The 15,086-nt window shown below is 38.8% G+C and overlaps 1 protein-coding gene across 5 annotated transcripts in view; it reads left to right on the forward strand.

The window, feature by feature from the left end:
- Positions 1-1,827: 1,827 nt before the first annotated feature.
- The window catches only part of GEMIN8 (gem nuclear organelle associated protein 8), a 29,059-nt gene continuing 15,800 nt past the window's right edge, over positions 1,828-15,086 (forward strand). The window contains exons 1-4 of one of the 5 annotated variants that reach the window (XR_010385585.1): positions 1,828-1,951; positions 2,811-2,858; positions 7,454-7,490; positions 9,668-10,130. Coding sequence is in view for 4 of the 5 variants with exons in the window: in XM_026110166.2 (XP_025965951.1) it covers positions 7,488-7,490; positions 10,137-10,578 (445 nt within the window). In the remaining variant the exon portion in view is untranslated. The other 4 variants (XM_026110166.2, XM_026110165.2, XM_064500003.1 and 1 more) reach the window with 4 other exon arrangements.

Genomic DNA, 15,086 nt, shown 5'->3' on the forward strand with positions numbered 1-15,086 from the left:
GAGATTTCATACTGATGATAGCACATAAAGCAAAGTTCAGTTTTGTTTAAACGTTTGAAGAGACTGGATATAATGACATTATCAAAATGCTGTTGATGAAAAATATATACACCCCAATGTCATGATCAGCAACTGCAGTACCATGCAGCTCAGTGGGGAGATGAATCAAATGAAATACATGCGTGAGTTATTTTAGGTCGATAAACTGTACGTATCACAGATTAGACAATTCAAAGTGACAGTCATGTGAAGTGCTCCACTGCTGCTGTTGCAGCACCCAACAGCAGAATCAAAATGCTCTTGGTAAGAAAGAATATGCAAGAGCAATAAAAACGGACTGTTTCACATTTTGACTATCATGCTCTATTGCTGCCTGTTCCGATTTAAACACTTAAAAGATTTGGCCAGTAAGTCATGTGTTTGGGGGGGTTTTTTAGGGGGGAGGGGTTGGGTTTTGGTTTAGTTTGGGTTTTTTTAGATCTGTATTCATCATAGAGGAACTTTGAAAGGCTCCTATGCTAGCATCTTGAGAGGTACATCTTTCTCAGCTGACATATCTGAGTGCCGGTGACAAAAAACTAGCCTCTAAAAGTAGAAGCTGAGCGAGCAGTGACTGATCTGCAGGGCCAGAGAGTATTTACCTAACTGTTCTGAAAGGAATTCAAAATTCAGTTAATCCTGAATGATTCCTTGAACTCAAGTATCAACAAGTTGCATCACTTAAAACTTTTTCAGTACAAAAATACAAGCTAGCTGAATTGATGCCACTTATAACATGGCTTCCTAAAAACATCTGGGGATCTTATAAACTATTAAATCTGATTCCAATACCAGGCAAATTAGTGGAAATTATTTCAAAGAACAATTTTGGTAGGTATATGGGAGACATATGTAGAGACTTGATATACTGAAGTAGAGCTTCTACAGTTCTTTGAAAAGTGAAATCATGCCTCACATTAGAGTTTTTTAAATGGAGCAGATGAACATGGGAAATTCTGTTGATGTACTCTGCTTGGATCTTCAGCAGGCAGGCAGATATGGCAACGCTGAAAAGAGCTGGAAAATGTGAATGAAATGGGAGGCTCTTGTATGGAAACATTGATTAAAAACAGGAAAATTAGAGAAGAGAAATAAATGTTAACAGTCACAGTAGAAAAAGAAGACCAGGGGAAATCCTGCCAGAATCTGTGCCTGCTCCGTTCAACATACCCATAAATGATCTGGAGAACGGCACAGATGAGATGGTGAAAGTTTGGTGATGGTACTCTGTTATCTAGTTGTGATAAAGATAAGGGTTTCATTGACCATGAAGAACTACGGAACAACATTATAACAACAGGTAATGAAATAGCAAGGAAAACTTAAGGTACACAGATGTAAAGTACTGCACAGGGGAAAAAGCAACCACAGCTACACTGGTAGCAACTGACCCTGAACCACCTGCTCACACATAGTCCTATGCAGGTATCAGCTCAACAACAGTCCAGAAACCAAACAGAAATTTTAGGAATTCATTAGGGGGGAAAAAAAAAACAGATGACAAAATTTCATCATGTCACTAAGCACCGCACACCCACACTCTGAGCAACAATTCAGTCTTTTGAACACTGCCTGTCCCTCCACCTCACAAACACGCAGCAGGGCCGGAAGGATGGTGAGAGCACCGCTTCCTTCAGGCAGGGCAGCTGGCTGCACAGCTCACCCCGACAGGCGGCCGCAGGGGCGGCAACGGCCGCCCTCAGCCGCCGGGGCCCGGTACGGGGAGCGGCGCTTCTTGGCGGCGCCACAAGATGGCGCCGCGACACCGGGAAGGGGAGGGAAGGGGCCGGGCGGAAGGCGCGGGGGAAGCTCCGTGCGCCGCGCCACGCCGGAAAGGAAGGGAAGGGAAGGAGGAAGCACCGGGGACGGCCCCGCTCGGCTCCCCGCGCCCGCAGCAGCCCCGGGCCGCCGGGTGGGTGCTGGGGTGGGGGCGCCCCCCGCCGCGCCGCTGCCGGGACAGGGCTGCTCGGCGGGGGGGAGGGGAAGCGGCGGCCCTAGCGGGAAAGCAAACAATTTGGGAGGGAATTAGTTTTGCTTTTAGAGCCTGGGTGGGGGGAGGAGGGGGTTATTCCACACAAATCGGCTTATGGTGTCGGGGCTTTTCCTTGCCTTTCTTCTGGAAAACGTAGGCCTCCGGGCTGAGGGGGCTCGTGCGTAATTTTAAGAGCAAGAGGTCCCGCGCGTGCTGGAGGTTGGGGGCAGTGAGTCAGCCTTTGCGTAGTGGCCTGTTTTCCTGCCCGCTCTTAGTTTGATCTGTTTGCAGTGCTTGGCAGGATGAAGAGCTGTTTATCTTTTTTGTGTGTGATCTAGTGATGCTTGAGGACTCTCATTGGGGTTTGAGCACTGCACGGCTTGGACTAGGAGGTTAACTTTGCCTTAAAAAAAAGCTACAGCCTAGAATTTTCTTACCCTTCCTATCCATGTTGCTGTTATTTATGACTAAACTGACAAACTCACATGAAACAAAAGCTAACTGGGGCTACTAATAATGGTACAGTTTTTAGCACTTCACCTTTGACCTCTGGTTGTTGTCCAAATAGCTTTTGGATTCGTTCCTTAGATCCCAGAGAAGACCCTCTTCTTGGGAGCACCGTAGGATTACACTGCCTCAGGCTCTGCTTTGGTAAAAGTATGCCATAGTACAAATACTAAAGCTTGATCTACCTGTTTTCGTTTTTGTTTTTTTCCTCCAGGTTTAATAGTTAAGAGAACTGCCCGTGCCATGAACATAATTTTGTCATATATGCAATTTGTTCCCCTTCTTTTTGCAGGAATTACCAATGCTGGTGTGAGGACATTGATGTGAAGACATCATAGCGGTCAGTAGATTTTCAGAGCTCAACTGACTCTCCTAGTTGGATGATAGCCAGCTATAACTGAATCCTAAGTGCCAGCCTGATCCTGTGTTTACAGCCATGCACAAACAAGAATGCAGTATGTAGTGCTGGAGATTTCTACTTTTTTTTTTTAATAGGGAAATATTTGTACTGCCAACTGCCTCGACACACACAGACTTAAATTTCTGCATGACTGTAACTGGGGCACTTTGGTATTAAAGTTAACGTCATACACCAGCAGTACACAGTATTAATCTGAAGTAGAGTGTCAAAATACTCTTCAAACTTTCCCCTCTCCTGGTGGTAATCCCGCACTAAAAGTAAGCATTAGAAATATAAAATGAAATAGGTGTTCGTGGGAAGATGCCCACTATTGATATTGTTATGTAGCATGTTTTTCTTACTGAACTCAGCGTATTTTTGAGAACATGTCATAGGGCTTCAGTATTTTATGTATTTGACACAGCTAGAGGAGCTTGGTTAATTGGAGATGCCTAACAAAAGGCATGGGATTTTTTTTGAACTAGTCAGGTAGTATAGTCAAATCTACCAAACCCTTGGGAGAAAGGTGCTGAGTTAACAAGAATGTTGAAGAGTGTGGAGGGTGTCCTTTTCGACCTTGCTGTCATCAGTAGCAATACTGATAGCCTTTTTACTTAACATGTGATGCTTTTAATGAGAATTTTGTTACACACATGATTTCTCTATTCACAGGTTCTAAGGGAGGAAGCTTTCCTTTCTGATTAATTTAATCTCTGTATTAAATAGTCATCTTATTTTTGTAAGAGCTCTAATATGAATGCTTGTAATTTCTGCATCTGTTTCTAAGGTTCAGCCAGTTTTGTGTGTTGAATGATCTGCTGGCCAGAAATTCCACTCATTGATTTGAATGAGTGGAATAAAAAAATAGTATCCTACAGAAATACTGTCAATACTTTCAAGTATTGCGCCAGTGTCCTTCTGCCAGAGGTACTGGTTTGGGTAGGAGGATTTTCATTTAAAACAGGTATTCTGTTTCTCTTGATACCTTATGTACTATTATCCTCCATGCTTGCACACTAGTTATATGTTTGTCTTTCTTATGAAATCCTGATGACCATGGGCACATTTTTCTGTTCCCATTCTATGACAAGTCACTTCTTAAAATATGCTTGAAGTTCCTGATACGTTCATGTTCTAAATCTGCCCTGTTGATACAAATCTTGCAAGTATAGAGTCCACTCGGTATATTGCCACTGGTTAGGAGGGTGAGTTTGAAGAACACAGCAAAACTGGTGCTGAACATACCGTATTGTGAAACCTGTTGCCGTGAGAGGTTGTGGAAGCCCCAAGTATTCATGGATTCAGAGAAATGTGACATTTATGGAAGATAAGTCAGATGTTACCTTTTAAATGCCAAAACCAGTTTGGACGTGAGAAAGTATTTAAATGGCCACTTGCAGGAATCAGAGGAAGTATGTCAGAAATAATATTTTCTGTATGTTTACTCTAGTGTTGTATTTTAGTAAATATCTGTTACTGGCCATTTCCAGAAACTGAGTACTGAGTTAGGGACATCTCTGGTCTGACAGAAGGATACAGGTCACACAAGCTAAAGGAACAGAGACAAAAGCAGCAGCAATAAACAAAAGATGTGGTCAGCTTAGGCAGCTAGTGTTTTTGGCAGTTCTGATTTAAACATAGTTTCCTTCTTCAGAAAAGCTTTATATATTATTTAATGAATTTCTCTGCTGAATTTGTAATTTCACCTTCTTTTAATTACATCTTATCTTTTTATCTTAATACTCTACAACAGGTTAATTAATCCTGTGCTCTTCAGTATTCTGAAAAAGGTCAGAGCCTCCTTGTCACCACATCAGTGGGTCTTTTTGATCTCTACCAGTAACCTCAAATACTGCAGCTGGAAGCACTGTGTGCAAGACTCCACTAGAGGATTTTGCTCCTGTAGTGTGAATTACATTACCAAGTTATAAAAAAAACAGTATTTCGTGGCTATGTTTCACAATATGACAGACATTGTCTCAATTTCTTTTGACTCCAGTGGAATTGATGTTGCTTTGGTTAGATCTACTTATTTTCATAAATGCTTACTTCGTAGGGAGACAGGCATATTTTGATGAAAGGCAGTGCATCCATGTTTAATCTCAATAGAAAAATATTTTAAACTGAAAAAAGGAAGTAATAAAATTTATTGAAAGTAACTTTTTAATTTTTTTATCATTAGTGATGAGCATAGGCAAGCAAGCTTTTTACTTAAAATTCTAGATTTTCTGGCTAATTTCATATGTTCGGTTGCTTTCATAATTTATTTTTTAAAAATATAAATTACAGCAGCAGTGTTATCACATTTGTTTTGTACTTCTTATCGTATTTCCTATTTTGCATAGTTTCTTTTGGAAGAGTAATTCAACATAAAATAAAAATGAACTCATTCTTTAATTTAGTGTAGCCTGTAGATCTGTTATGCTATGCCTTATATTTCTAGTCATGTTTGATACTTAATTTATGAAAATGAGTTACTCTATTTGGCAAAGCAGGTTTTTCATGTTTGGTAAAGTAATATAATTGGATAGATTTGCCAGGATTTTTTTCTCTCTTTCCTCTCTTTCCCCTTCAAAGAGCATATGTATATGCTGTATACTAATGTAGTATCAGACTTCACCATCTACTGCTTTAAAAACAGTAAAAACAGTGTGCTTACATTAGGCTCTGAACCTGATTTCTGTTTGTACTGAAGCTAGTTTAGAGGCTTCTGCCATGTAAGAAATAGAGTGATCGTAAACTTCTAATATACATCATTTTTCTGAAGTGGAAAATAAAAGAATCGGCTACCATGAGCTTAGGTTTTCAAGTATGAGAAAAAGACTCTTACAGTGACCTTGACACTGTCCAGATGGGTATGTGGAAGAGACAATAAGTACTGGAAGAGACAATAAGTACATATGTAAGTCATGAGAATGGAAACACAAGTTCTGAAGAGGTAGCATGAGGTGTTCCTTTTCATTCATTTCAGACATCTTATTTCCCAAGAGTCTTTAATATATCTATGGGTTACTAGTGCTACAAGTCACTGTAGTGTTTTATGAGTGACCTTAGCTCTGTGTTTTATTCTTTCTCCTCTAGGCAGGCAGGAGAGAATACAATGAAGTCACACATTTTGGCTGCCTAATGCCCAATTCTGCAAGCCTTTACTTGCATGAGTGTTTCCATTGATTGCAATAGGACCGCTCATGTATGTAGGACTTCTTGTAGACATGTTGCTGTGACCACGAGTTTATGCATTTGAGCTTGGTATGTGCTATGCAAAGGGTGATAGTTTGTCTTTGTGGTAGCTTCATGATTTGCATTTTCTTTGAATGTTACCCATTCCCATTCTCCTTTCACTCAGTGCTGCTCGTCTTAAGAGGGAAAAAGTTGCTATTTAATTAGTATGTATGAGACAGAACACAACTGTGATGTATACTGTGTGTTTGTACACACTGGAAAAAATTCTCATGTTGTGCTGGTATAAGTCCATAGTAGTTCTAAAAAAGAAAATGCTGTGTTGGCTGTATTCCAGTAAAGCCAGAAATAGCATTTGACCATGTCTTAGTAGTAGTTTAGTGCATTAGTAGTTTAGGGTAGTTTAGTGCATTGAATTCCTGTTTTCTTTCACCGGCTTTACTTAGCATCAAGTTCCAGTTGTGAGTGACAACATGAGGAGAAATATGTGGTCTTAATGTAATAAAATATTGTCAGGTAGGGAGGGAGTTTTTCGGAATGTTTCTAAATTGTTCCTGCTGGTAAATCACATTGAAAATGATGCTAATTGCAAGCCCTGTCTGGTGATTATAGGTATCTTGTACTCTCTGGGGTTTTTTTGTGTGTTTGTTTTCCAGTTGCCCCTCTTCCTCTCCCTTTTTCCTCACATCTGAGAATGTGATTGCAATCCAAATTGGTTTGTGTTTCCTTTACTGGTGGCAGGATTGGGATGAGATGTCTGAAGAAAAGAGAAATAAAGCAAAAGGAGGAATTGTATGCAAACAGAAGTGCTTCATAGGTTTAATCAGAAACCTTACTACTTGTGTGCTGTCAAGATGGGTTTAGGCGTTTTGCTGAAATTGCTTCTTTTATGGATGTCTCTATATACATGCTGCTACAAAGAGAAAATGGTGTGCTTCATTTGAGTCTATGATTTTGTGCCATTAATTTAGAAAATAAAGGTTGTAGAAGCGTATGTTGTGGGAGAAACTGGAAAAGATGAGGGTAATGATACAAATTGTGTTCTTCAGTCTCAACATTTTAGAATACATTGTGGTAAAAGGCTCCTTTTTAACCTTTATATTGTAGTGAGGAATTTTAAGGACTGAGATTATTACTGAAGCCAATCAAAAGCCATAAATAAGAGACTTCAACTAGCCATAACGAGGAGGGCTATGTAATAGCTATAGGCCATAGTATTCAAGTTTATTAAATTATATTCATTATTATTTTTGTATATATTATTATTAAATATATATTACTAAAATATATTCATTATTTGTGGCCATCTTCATATATATTTTTATGAATTAAAAAAATACTGTTTTCTTTTCTAGTTTACCTTGATCACCAGAACAAACTCCACAAGAGATGGTAAGCAGTCTTTATGGGTGTCTGTGTGATAAACTAGTCCTATTTATGGGAAATGCATATAAACACTTTTACTGAACTGTTAATACAGACATGTACAGATTATATATGAAAGGAACTAAACTGCATTCAAAATAGAATTCATATTACAACACTATATGATTTGTCTACCCTTGGGAAGACTCCAGAGACATAACAGGAAAAATAACTGAGGACGTTGATCATTTGCCTTAGATTTACAGCTTTTGTTCACTTGAGGAAATCTCTTATTTCCATTTATTTCACAGCTGAAAAAGCACAGACATAGAACTAAGTTAGACTTTAAGGTATTCCTTTCCTTTCTCCACCCCAGTGTAAAACATTTCCGTAACTTTTCTTTTTGAACAGATGGATTTTTAAAATTCAAATGTAAAAGAGGTTTTCAGGGGTCACTTTGAACAAAAAAAAAGCCACAAAAAGTATTTGGACAGGCACCAGCATCACAGTTCTGCCTACATGAACTGGCTTGTTGTCTTCCTTTCCCTGAAATTAACAACTGGAGCTAGTCACCTAGGCAAATCAACCAGCTGGATTCCAGAGCTTTCAGTAATGTTGTCAAGGCCCTTTTTAGAAACATTTAAAAGGAACTGAAGGTAACTTTTGAGCTCTAGAAGAGTGTGTTGTCCTCTTTGGAAATATATAGAGTGTATGAGATGTCATCTTTTGTTAAGCTGCGTGAACTACTCTATTATGTTCTAAAACTGGATTTTTAAGTAGCAGAAAAAATAAGCAAAATGTTCTAAAACTAACCCGTGAATTTATCAGATTTGACAACAGGACCTTCTCATCTGACTGCTGAAGGGTGAGGAGTCAGTCTGACATTCTTAAGCAAAGCAAGAACAATAAATAAGGAAAGCATTGTACATCCTAGTTTTTAGGGGTTGGATGATTAAGAATGGGTAAATTCTATGTGGAAGGTAGGTGATTTTCTTGGGAATAAATCTGAAATGAGTGGTCTTGTAGCAGGGCAGTGCTAGACTAAGAGGACAATCAGCCCAATAAAGTCTCACCTCCATGAACTGTTACTTTTCAGGAAAGATAATTTGGGTGTTATAGTTGCATGGCTGAACCCCATAGTCCTTTCACAGATAGGATGCCATTTTTGATCAGAGTTTCTTGAGCCATGTATTTTTGTATTGTTTTTTCTCCAAGAAATATATTGGCTGGAGATCTTTTGTACCTAAAATCACTTAGCAATAACCTTGAAAGGAAACAATATTTATAGACCTCTTCTGAGGTAATGGGCTCAATTTTTGCAGAAAGAAGGGACAGCTATTATTGCAAGCTCCAACATTTGCATTTTTGTCTGAGAACCAGGAAGTGAAAACAAACGTAAGTAAGTGAAATTAACATCATGTATTGCTAGCATTGACGGGAAAGTATATCTTAAGTTTGTTTAATACCCCGTCCTCCAAGATCATTCTTTTAAGGCTACAGAGTGGTGCCAGTTCAGACCAGGAAAACACATTTCAAGGAAGTTTTTTTTATCTGGTATGTTCCTTTTTTAAAAAAACTAATAAAGGACCATAAATGCCACATTCACCTCTGAAAGCCTCAGCTAATCTTCACATAGTTTGAGTATATGCCAAAGCATGGTTTAATTAAAATTTTTCTGATTTAAAAGTACAGGCATTCCATTTGCACCCTGATAGAAGCTTTTTCTCTGGAAATTAAGATGTGAAAAAAGCCTCACTTGCCATGTATGTTTTGGCTGTGTTCTAGGCCCTAGTTTACCGTATGGCTTTCTTCAAGAGCTTCAGTGTCCCTTCTTTTTGAGAATAGGATGAGGCGGGAGACAAAATGGCCTGTAGGAAGGGGGATTAAGGCTGGAAGGACTGTGATTTTTGGTTGCTGGTGAAATACAAACAGAGTGAAAGTGTGCTGTTTCAGGTTAACTAAGATTAGCTGGAGGACAGGAGATGATGTGTTTCATTTTATCCCTGAAGACCTATCTTTCCGTGTACTTTATCATTGGGATTTTACTGCTCCTTTTCATATGTTGGTTGTTGAGTACAAGAGGGAGATTTACTGGCAGCTCAGCACTTGGCTAAATACAGTCTTGTTTTTGATCGAAACCATGATGGATATATGAACCTGACTAAATTGCCATTTGACCTTTTCTGTGAAACTTATCTTGGCAGGCAGATGGAGGAAATGTGTTACTGGATGAAATTAATGCCTTTGTTTAATATGGAGGAATTTTACTCTTGTGTTTTCTGTCTGTGGATTTGGAAAGCAGGTGTAGGTTGTCATGCATACACCTTGGAATGATCCAGTTCTTGCAATTCATGGTGAGCGGTTAATGAAATGCAGAATACATCCACTTCCACTATAGTAGCAGGAGCACTTGGGAAAATATCTTCTGTATACTACTACTTTATTGGTAATTCTTTATTGGTAGTTGATGAGGAAAAAAGTCTGTTGTAAGAGTAATAAAATGTAATGCCCTTGCATGGTATTAATACTTAACATTCTCATTCAGATATACATCGTTTATCCTAGAAAAAGAATGACTGATGATTTAAAGGCAAACTTAGGGCTTGTTTTTACAGTGTTTCTCCTCTCAGTTACTGTTTGCTTTCTTTTTTTTTTCCCCTCCCTGCTCCCCAGGAGAAATTGCCACAGGAAGACACTGAGCCATGGTATTTTCAGCAAGTGTATGCAAGATACTGGAAGCATTATGATCTAGCCATGTGCTGGATGCACAAACACCAGAAAGCTTACAGGAAAGCCATGGAGTCCTTCTATGACTTACTGTGGCATCCTTCTGCAGCCTCTCCAACTAGCCGTTACTCAGATTGGGATGGAAATGACATACCACATACCCGCAACTGTTTTTCCAGCTACAGCCCATGTGGCAAAGCTAAATACCATGGTGGAGCTCAGCAGTACAGGAGTGCCCAACCGCGGAGGGAGGATGCTGACAGGGACTCGGAAATGGAGGAGGGCTCTGAGTCCGAAGAGGAGATAGAATATGACTTGAGTAACATGGAGATCACAGAAGAACTTCGACAGTTTTTTGCACAGACAGAGAGGCACCGGGAAGAACTGCGTAAGTCCGTATTTGTCGTATATTTTCTGGTGCTTGGTGGCTCTTGCATTGGGTGATGGATAGCTTCAGTGTTTAGAGTGTAACAATTTACGAAAGTGGGGGGCACCACAAGTGAGTAAGCTAGACAGAATGAACCAGGCAAAACTTGTGGGCGTGCTTAGGTCAGTACCATTTGTTAGAAATAAGGCTCAAAAAACATTTGAAGCTTTTTCTGTGAGAGAGAAAAGATGATGACTGTAAAGAGGAGAAGACAATATTCATCTTCAGTTCTGAAAAAAATTTGTCCATGCGTGGAATGTTGCGTGCTCTTCTTAGTTGCATGGATGGCACTGGTATTTTATTTCAGAATTCATTCTTTTAAGAGTCACTCGATGAGTCTTTTGCAGCTTGTTGCCTTCCATTTCTAACTGTTCTTTGGTTTATCTCACAGAGATTTGCTTAAATTTTAAAACAATATTTAATCAGCCAGCTTTTCCATCGAAAGTGTATATACATATACTTGTATTTCAAAATCCAAAACTAATTCATGCCAAATTTTAAAACTAGAGTTAAAGGTTTAAGTTAGCTGAAGGACTTTTTAATGGTATTCAGTCTAAAATATTGTCAAAACTCCAGAATTTTTAAGGTTAAATCTGATTACGTGATATATCTCTGAAAGGGGAACCCAGAGGAAGCACTTTACTACAACCCTGGAGTAAATCTCAATGTACTTTATAATGTGGATCAGCCATTTTATTTGTTGTTCTTTGGCTAACCCAACAGCAAAATTCCAAGACCTTTCTCTTCTCCCCTTGCATCCCTCGGGTCCTCTGCATTCTGTACTGTACCAGAAGTTTTTGTTTGTTTTGCATCTTGATCTGGACCCAAGTCCTTATGCAGAGGACATAAGACAAAGACTTGAGATTTTTTTCAGGTCTTGATCCTCAGACTTATTGGTCATTTTCATTTCTGTGAAATCTTAAGGGAAATAAAGGATTATGTTGTACTTTATTGGCAGTTTACTGCATATACAAATGTTGCAGGCAAATTTATGATCTGTTTTAAGAAAACAGCACGATGAAAATAACTCTTCCCATGTAAGTCACATAGGAAATACCCAGAATTAATGTTTAATAGAACTTGTTATGTATACTGAAAGAGAGAAATGCTCTAAAAATGCAGAATAAAAGCAATGATTGGGAGGGAGAGTTAAAATTATGTTAAATTCTTTGATCAGAGAGTATCTAGTGAACTGAGACACTCCATCTTAACTTCATACTTCCTTCAGGATGATGCACAGCTTCTCTAGTTAGCAGAGGAATGTGAGTTAAGGCGCGCAGTGGTAGTGCCTGACATGCAGCCCTTTCTCATCAGCATAGTTCTGCTTTTGCAGAATGAGTTTGCTATTCTCTGTTGAAATGTTCCTTTAAAGCAGTACAGGATGCTTTGAGATGCATGGCTAAGTCTAGAAATGCAGTACGCTTTCTTTGGATTTATTCTCTTTATGGTTAGTGCTGTTTAAAGGTGTGTTAATGATTAAAGTGGTGTGCTGGAAATTGGGAAATCTGGGCTCAGAGACTCTGTCACAAATATCCTATATAACCTTGGTATAGATATTTTATGTCTTCCTGACCCCTCTCTTGCTGTTCTTGCTAAAAATATGATTTGATTCTTCATGATGAGCAAGTGGATCAGGAAGAGGCTTGTGACTGAGAACAGAGAGGTTTGACCCTTGTTCCTTCTGCCACAGAGGTACTTGGAACCTTTTGGAATAATTAGGTCTCAACTCTGTTCCACTTACTAGCCTAGTTCTGGGTAAGTGTTATTCCATTCACTTCAGTGACAGTATTGCAGATCTTGATGCAAATGAAAGCAGACTCTGGCCTTTAGTTTCTGTGTTCCTCAGTTTCTTTGTAGTTTCCCTGATAAAGTGAGGGTAATAATAATTGACTATAATTCTTCAAAGCAAGCAAAAATAAACAAGTACGGTGCTTGGTTTAATTGAAACTTAAAAGTGTTACAGAACTCTTGGGTGAATGGTGCTATCTAAATGCTAATTTTGTGAGTAATTAAAAATACACTATGAGCTTGTGCAGAAATAGTTTTGTTTCTTTCAATGGGGAGGAAGGAAAATAAAATACATTTTTAATTCTGTTGAAGTTTATCAGAAGAAATAATATAAGCAGCAGCAGGAGAAAAATACTCATTTTCTGAGTAGTATGGAAATGATGAGCTGTATGGAGACCCTGCTGAAGGCAGTACTACTCTACTTTTATGGGATAGTGTTATTCATTATCCTGGGTCTATTTTTAAGCAAAATGAAATTTAGGGGTTCATTAAGCTGAGACCAATGACACTGTCAGTTAGATCTTTCATAATGTGTTGAAGACTCATTTTAGCTTTTTTATCAGTCCTCAAGGAAAATGGAGAAAATGCAGACAACACACAAAAAACACAGTTACTTAATATTTTCTCTCTGACATGTTTTACTTTCAATCCCTAACTGTAAGTCTTGAGCGGTAACCCTCCACTGTAGGAGCACATCTGTAATGGAACATGGACTTTGTAAAGCTCAGCAGTGCCTGAAATTTAGGCATCCATGTCTGAAAGAGATGTTTGTAATGCTGAGATAAGTGTTTAAGTTTTCTCTAAACTGAGTGGAAAGATTTGGACATGTCAGAGAAGAATACACAATAGCCACCTTGATAAACAGAGGAAGTACAAGCCAGCTGTTAGGACACGTTAAGGGGAGGGCTCTGCGTGAAGTTTTCTTTCTCTGCCATAGATAAAGGGCTCCAGGTGGAGTTCACAGCCTTTGACCTCTGCACTGTGCTGTGCATTTGGGAGCAGACATCTGTTTCGCTCTTGTTTTAAAATGAATGCTATGCAAGAATTTGTTATATGTTAATTGACAACTTACTGAAGTGTATGAAGGTGTGTGGGAAACAAATAGTAATGGGCCAAAAAGAAAGGGGAATTTCACGTAAAAGGAAGAGTAGTGGTACGGAGGGTAGAGGACTGATTTACCTTTGAAGGATGACTGACAATAGTCTGATGTTTTTGAAGCCCTGCAAAATAAGGAAATACTACACAGCCTTAATGCAGAATGTTTGGGGCATGTGCATGATGGGAGTCTTGATTTACCAAGTTAGATATGGTTGATTCCCCCACAGAATCCATGTGTCATCCACATATAAAAAGATATGGAAATGGACTAAAGTGAATCCTAGTTCATGTCAAACTCACTTCTAATGCCTGATGTAAAATCTGCTGGAGGTAACAGTGATCACTGACATCAGCAGAGAGGATCTTACAGACTGCAAGTGCGGGAGACTTAAACAGGGCGAAGGTGGAGGCAGAAAAGGCAGTGGTATCTGGATGGTGTAACACCAGTATTAGCATTAATTGCAAAGAGAGGAGTTTGAAAGTGAAGAAAGCTGCCATGTCAGACTAACAGAAGAAGAAAACTTCAGGGTTTTTTTCATTTTTCAGTAACTACCACAGACTTCAAGAACATGCAGATTTCTAAATTATGTACTAAATTTTGTTTTCTCAGTGAGCATTTGCAGTGATTCGCTGACTTGTACAGTAAAGCCTTTGAAACTGGCAAACTCCGAGTCTCTCTTGCATGATTTAACACTTCAGCAGGGGGGCTTTTCACAAACAGTTTTTTTTTCTTTTTTGGTCTTTGAATTCAGGTCAAGTTCTTCTTAGTTTTTAAATTATGTCATGTGTTGCAGTCAAGTTATGTCTTGCTGGAATGCCCCAAACTAATCATGAGCAGAGTTTTACTGTATGAACTGAGTCAGACACATTAATGCACAACAAACCTATCTCATGCTGAAAATATGCTGCAAACAAAGCCATTCAATTAAAATCCCTTACAGACAGTTTAATTTCTTTCCTACAGTAGGTTATAAAGAATCTTCAGTTATTTCTTTGTATGCCACCATCGCGATTCCCTTATTTTATCCTTTTTTTCCTGTTGTCAGGCTAGCCCGTTTTGGTTCTTCCTGTAACTGGTGATGCTAGTATACTTTGCTTTTAGTTGCAAGTCTTCCCTCGGGCTGGTGAAAAGCAGGAAGTCCTTTTGCTGCATTATCACACCTGTCAGACCTAGCTAGTGTACTTTTATTGCCCAAGCATCCTCGATGTAAAGGACAGAATACAGTAAGTAGCCTTTTTATATTTGCAAGTAGCTTTTAAGAATTAAAAGGACCAAAAGCCAAGAAAAGAAAATTCCCAAGTCTAACAACTTGGTAATTGTCTAGTTGCACATATTTTATTTATTACACTTTTAAATTTAGCCTTTGAAATATGTAGTTTGTCTTTATGCTGTTTTTCTTTTTTCCCTTTTTTCACATAAATGGTATTAAAGAGAAAACAACTAATATAATTGAGTTAATACAGCATTACAAGTGCATAGAGAACCATTCTGTAGTAGTCAGCAGGCAATGAGATAGTGTCCTTTAGTTAAAAACAAAGAGGAGCAAAGGAAACTACAGTCATGTCAGTTCATTAATGAAGGA

Source organism: Dromaius novaehollandiae, chromosome 1 (assembly GCF_036370855.1).
Source record: "Dromaius novaehollandiae isolate bDroNov1 chromosome 1, bDroNov1.hap1, whole genome shotgun sequence".
Classification (NCBI taxonomy): Eukaryota; Metazoa; Chordata; class Aves; order Casuariiformes; family Dromaiidae; genus Dromaius; species Dromaius novaehollandiae.